The 5,969-nt window shown below is 32.3% G+C and overlaps 1 protein-coding gene across 1 annotated transcript; it reads right to left on the bottom strand.

Annotated features, from left to right (window-relative positions):
• Positions 1–386: 386 nt before the first annotated feature.
• On the bottom strand, positions 387–4,455 carry LOC107643036 (acid beta-fructofuranosidase). The gene is made up of 3 exons (XM_088488793.1): positions 3,875–4,455; positions 1,329–2,185; positions 387–1,241 (listed from the first exon to the last, which is right to left on the bottom strand). The coding sequence occupies exons 1-3, from the start codon at positions 4,320–4,322 to the stop codon at positions 546–548; spliced, it is 2,001 nt and encodes a 666-aa protein (XP_088344919.1). The 5' UTR covers positions 4,323–4,455; the 3' UTR covers positions 387–545.
• Between the last annotated feature and the right edge of the window lie 1,514 nt (positions 4,456–5,969).

Below are 5,969 nucleotides of genomic sequence, written 5' to 3'. Positions count from 1 at the left end.
TAGACCTCTACTTTGATTACTTTTCAATTATTAGTTTTTACATTAATTTTCTTATTTAACTTTTTATTTTTTATTTTATTATTTTGTCTATTAAATTTTAATTTCCTGCTATAACCAGCCAAAAAATTCAAATAAAGAGGAGTAACTAAAAAATGAGCCTGTTAAAACTTGGCTGTCGGAAAGGCCCAACATAGAATGGTAACTTTTCGCCAAAAAAGCAGTAAAAATGATAAGCCCATTAGTCTCTGACCAATTTTGACGAAAGGAGAGATAATGATTCTTTGTTTTATTGTTTTCCTCTGTAGCTGGTTATCTAGTCTTGGGGATTGTACTTGGTTTCGTCAAAGGTAGTTGTAAATTGGGATGTTCGTTTTGTAGAAAAGCCATTTGATAAGATTAAAACAACGATGCTTGAGGCTTTATACTAAAGAAGCAAAAGAAAGATGATATTGCAAATACAATCATTTACAGAAAGTAACGGAGCGAAGTACAAAAAATAAGGCTTCCCATGAAACAGAATTGATCTCTTGTTTTGCATGCCAAAGCTAGTTGGTCTGGTCAGGGTTGTAAGGTCTTATGAATGCAGAATTCATCTGCCAAACTTTGAGTGAAGCAGTAACAGAAGCAGCAGTTGCATTATTGAAGAAGAACAACCTAGCAGCTCCATAGATTGCCCTTGTTGGGTACACCCTTGATGTCACCGTGGTCCTTCCACCTTGCGCAAAGCTTTCCACTATTGAATGGTCCACCAATATCCTCACAGAAAACTTTTCACCTTCAAGTACTGGAACCAAGCTTCCAAATGTTTTCTTTACTACATCGCTTGCCACAGACGACCTTGACTGATCGGAGCAGAATGAAGTCTTGAGATTTCCATCACTTCCTTTAACCACATAGAAGTACACTGGAGTGTACTCAGAAAGCCCATCATCTGCAAGAACCAAAAGACCAAAAGGTCCCAAGGCACCACGCTTTGCTGCTCCACCGCTGCTCTCGCAACTGTAATAGTCCACATTAGACTCGCTTGTTGCCTTCTCCAACTCTTCCTTTTCAATCTCAAATTCAGCTACAATATCAAGCTGTGTAGCTGTCCCAACATCTATTGGGACCACGGATCCTGGCTTTGCCTTCAAATCCTTAAACTCATCGCTTCTCAGTCTCAAGCTCTCCACCTCCGCAACAGGCCATTGAATTAAGTTGCTACCTGTTTTCGTATCAAGTGCCACTGTTCTCGGAATACCCTGTAACATTAAAAACAATGTAATTAGTATAATGTTATTGCTAGGTAGCTATATATGGTGTATACTAATAGTAGTAGTAGTATATACCTGAAGTGAAGCCCAGCCTTTGGCAACATCAGCATATTCAGCATCAGACTCTCCAATCCAACCCCACAACACTCTCCTTCTCTTGCTATCATCAAAGAAAGTTTTGGACGCATAGAACACACCATAATCATACCTCAATCCAACACCAACATCGTTGTCAACATCATCTGGTATGAACTTGACATTCTTCTCATCATAGCTGCCAATTGCATAGTAATCATGCCTGTCATCATCTAAACTAACCTTCATGACATGCTTCACACCCGCCCCATTAACAGAAGTGTTCAAGCCATTCTCAACCTCCTTGGAAACAGGGAAAAAGTCAACACACTCCCACATGCCGGTTGTAGGAACAGCACGAAGGAAGCCCTCTATCTGCTCGTAGGTCTTGAAGTCCAGGGTGTCATAAACCAAAGCAATGCCAGTTTTGTTAAGCTTGGATCCAATGGTGATACGCCACTTGCCTTGGGAGGTAAGCCAAGCGGTAGTTGGGTCACGAAAGTCAGTGGCACCAATGCCAGGTGGAGGGAACAAGACAGGGTTGGAAGGGTACTTGACCCAATCAATGAGGAGGGGATCAGATGGATCAGCAGGGTATGCAAGGTTTTGAACCTGCACTGACTCGTTGGTGGAACCAGTGTACAACATGATGATTTTGCCGTTGGGTAAGATGGTGGCGGAGCCGGTCCAAACGCCGTTCTTGTCGTACCATTGGTCAGCAACCATAGCAAGTGGAAGGTGTTGCCAGTGAATCAAGTCCCTTGAGATGGCGTGTCCCCAAACTATGTCTCCCCATACGGCTGCGTTTGGATTGTACTGGTAGAAGAAGTGATACCATCCCTTGTAGTATAGTGGACCTGAAAATTCATTTCATTGCTTAATCCTTTTTCTTTTTCTGCTTTCAATTAATTTAACATTCCCGCTACCTTATTAATAACATTTCTGCTAACTTCTACTAATTTTTATTTATAGCTATATTTAATAAAAGTGTCTTTGTAAATATGTCTAATAAAAATAATTTTTTTATGATTGTGTTTAATAAAAATGTCTTTATAAATATATTTTTTAGATATATCTCTTTATACATGTGTCTAAAATATAATAATTAATTATTGTTAATAATAAATTGACAGGTAATATACTTTATATTTTTCTTTAATTCAATTGCCACGTGTGTATGCACTTTTTTTAGGCCCTGTTCAGTCCATTATTATATTACTAATACTGTTTGGTCACATAAATGTCAAATCCTTGACTGACCAACAAACGAGGTAAACATCCTCGTAACTTCTCATATATTTATAGACCAATTCTTGCACAAAACATATAGACTTGGGTTAAGTCAATGGTAGACATTCAAAAAAATGCAGCAAATTATTGTCATTGTTATTGTTGTTAAACAACCGATTATATATTGTGAAAAGTAAAGAGCTATGGAAAAAGGAGAGGGTGGTCTCTTACCATTAGGATCTGAAGCAGAGGATAGCAGCAGAACCCCGTCAGCGCATGCCAAAGTCGCCAGACAAGAACAAGAGAAAAATTAGTCGCAAACATCAAACATTCGGTACATTTTATTTTTAATTATTTATGTATCTGCTGTTCAAAGGAATAGTTCCGACAAGATCAATTTGACTATAAGCGAGAATCAGGTTACTCTGATCCGGTCAATAAACATATCTTGCTTTTTACGTATCACAAAGATATGTACATTAACAAGTATTCATCTTGGTTTCGGATTTATTGCCGCCAGAGCATGACTATCTAGTTGTCACGACCTCTAGGTAAGAATGACTCATTCTTAGAATAGGTAAAATGTATAAACTATTTTAATTTAAAAATTATTAAATATTTATTAGTGAATAATTAAGTAAAAAATTAATAAAAAATATTAAAATATTCTTAAACTGACAAAATAACTTATTTTGCAGCACAAAAGTTTAGATAAAAATAACATATTTTATTGGACAGAGAGAGTATCAAATAGTAAATCAATATAATTTAAGTTAACAGATTATTTATGAGAAATTTAAGGTGGTTAATAATTTTTTTCTCAACATGTATTGTGAAATGTGTTTTTTTTGCCATTCAAAAACCAATTTGAAGAAATAAAAAAAAAAGATGAAAAAAAAAAAAGGGTGAAGATCTAAAAAATAGAGAAGTTGAGCTAGGCTCTTTGTTAGGAATTAATCTTTATTCCGAGTTATTACAAATTGTTAATACTTTTTCAATCACTTTTTTTTTACTAACAAATATGTATTCATATATGTACTCTACTAACATGTTATTAATAATCTTCTTCTTTCACAGTAATAAAAAAAAGTTTATCTGATTTATTTATTTAGTTATTTTGTTTCTTATACTAGTTATAAATTTATTATAAAACTATTAGTCATGTAAATTTTGTTTATATATAATATATATAATTATATATTCTTCCATGTTAACCGCTTTGTACTTTATATGATAACGACCTTTTACAATCTTCTAATTCATTTGTTTGTTTATATTTTTTAAAAGAATAAGCGAGTCAAAGGAAAAGAAGATACCGTTCATCCAATTCTTCTCAGGCTGAAAATGAAAAGCTGTTCTCTGCCACGATAACATGCTATTGTTCCACGGATACATTTCACCATTGTTGCTGCTGAATAGCCTGTTGGACTTCTCTGACACACCAGCAGACACACCGCGAGACACTGCTTGCTGCCATGTTAAAGAAGAAGGTACTGTTTCTGATGATGTAGATTTTTCATCAACAATGCTTGTTAATGCTGTTGCCAATGACGCTTGTTCATGGGCATTATTGGATCCCCTATAAGACCCATTGAAGGCCACCAACGAAAAAAGTACTAAAAGCCCACAAAAAATCACAAGCAACCCCTTCACCTGTCTCCGCGGTTCCGCCATAGCCTCAGCCGCATCGAGGCTATCCGGCACGGGTATGTAAGAACATGGAATATCATTAGAAGAGTCGTTATTATTAGTAGAAGTTCCCATTGGATATGATCAAATGAACGAAGCTAATGAGTCAATATGAATTGTGCGGTGGTAACTAAGGAAAGAAAAATGATGATGATAATGAATTGGGCAATGAAAACTGAATCGGACAAGTATGAGAGGGTATTTGCCACATGTGAATATTTATAGAGTCTGCCTGGCAGGATAGACCTCACATGTGCCATTCGATGTAATTATTTCCAAACCACTTGGAACTGAGAGGGAAAACCGAACCTCCTTTTTTGTTAATAATACATAATAATTGAGCTTGCTGGCCCTACAATTTTCCAATGCCAATCATTTCTGTCTCTTATTATTGATAATTTTGTAACTCTTTTTCGATTGATTTCCTAAAATTGCTTCAATAATTTTTAAAATAATTTCGAGTCTAATTCTCTACTGTTCCTTCTAAATAATGTAATATTTAATATAATGGTATAGAAGAAGCTTGTAACAATTGACTGTCCATGTAATATAATAGTAGTAATAATAGGGTTATAATGTATATAATATATAGAAGAGTTATGACATTATTGCAACTTGATATTTGAAATACTTTTTTTTATTCTAATAGGTTCATTTTAGTTTGGACTGCAAAATAATATGTATAATTATTTTATATATATTAAAATCTAGCTCAATTATAGGTAAATACTATTCGATGGTATTTTTAACACCTAAATATAGCATATTATATATAGGCAGAAATATATATAATAGTTGTTAGATGAAGATATTTAGAGGAGGTAAAATTTAAAAAAAAAAATTGAGCTGATCACTGTAGGGTATTATTAATATAAGCACAACCTATTTAATAAATTAAGTGTATGTTTATTAATTAATCATATAAATTTTATTTTTGTATGATGATCTGTTTGAAGTATATTTTGATTTTGCAAAGGCTAAGCTTATAATTCTTTTCTTTCTAAGAACAAGTTATAAAATTACGATAAAGTAAGACAGTTATTTAAATAAAAAGGTTTAAAATGTCTTTTTTTTTTATATATTTTTTAGTGATTAAAATTCAATACACATGATCAATTAAATCGTTTTTTTTTTTTGTCAAATTAGAATAGATAAATTGATTTGGTCGAAAAATCGGTAAATTAAACATTGAACTGGTCTAAATTAATATTTTTTTTTAGTAAAAAATTATTACAATAATCTGATTATTGAAAATAACTAAAATACTCATATTATCTATATATTTTTTTAATTTTGAAAATCTTAAATCCTAATCCTATAACGACACAGAGAGAAGAGAAGGGTTAAGATTTAAGGTTCTCAAAAGTATATAATAATAATAATAATAATAATAATAATAATAATAATAATAATAATAATAATAATAATAATAATTGTATTTTAGTATTTTCTATAATTGGGATATTATAGTTATTTTTTATAAAAAAATATTAATTTAGACTGATTCAAAGTATAATTTATCGATTTTTTAGCTAAATCAATTTGTCTAATCTAATTTTGACAAAAATAACATAGTTTAATTATTGTATGTATTAAATTTTAATTTCTAAAACACATCTAAAAAAAATCGTTTTAAACGTTTTTATTTAAGTGATTTAATTTTCTAAAATTAAAGGAGTTTAGAACATACCTTATTTTCATCTTTGGATGAAGACTATAAAC

The sequence above is a fragment of the Arachis ipaensis genome, chromosome B5 (genome assembly GCF_059453495.1).
Source record: "Arachis ipaensis isolate K30076 ecotype BB chromosome B5, ASM5945349v1, whole genome shotgun sequence".
NCBI lineage: Eukaryota > Viridiplantae > Streptophyta > Magnoliopsida > Fabales > Fabaceae > Arachis > Arachis ipaensis.
The sequence above is the reverse complement of the archived record's forward strand: the minus strand, read 5'-3'. Positions and strand labels throughout refer to the sequence as shown.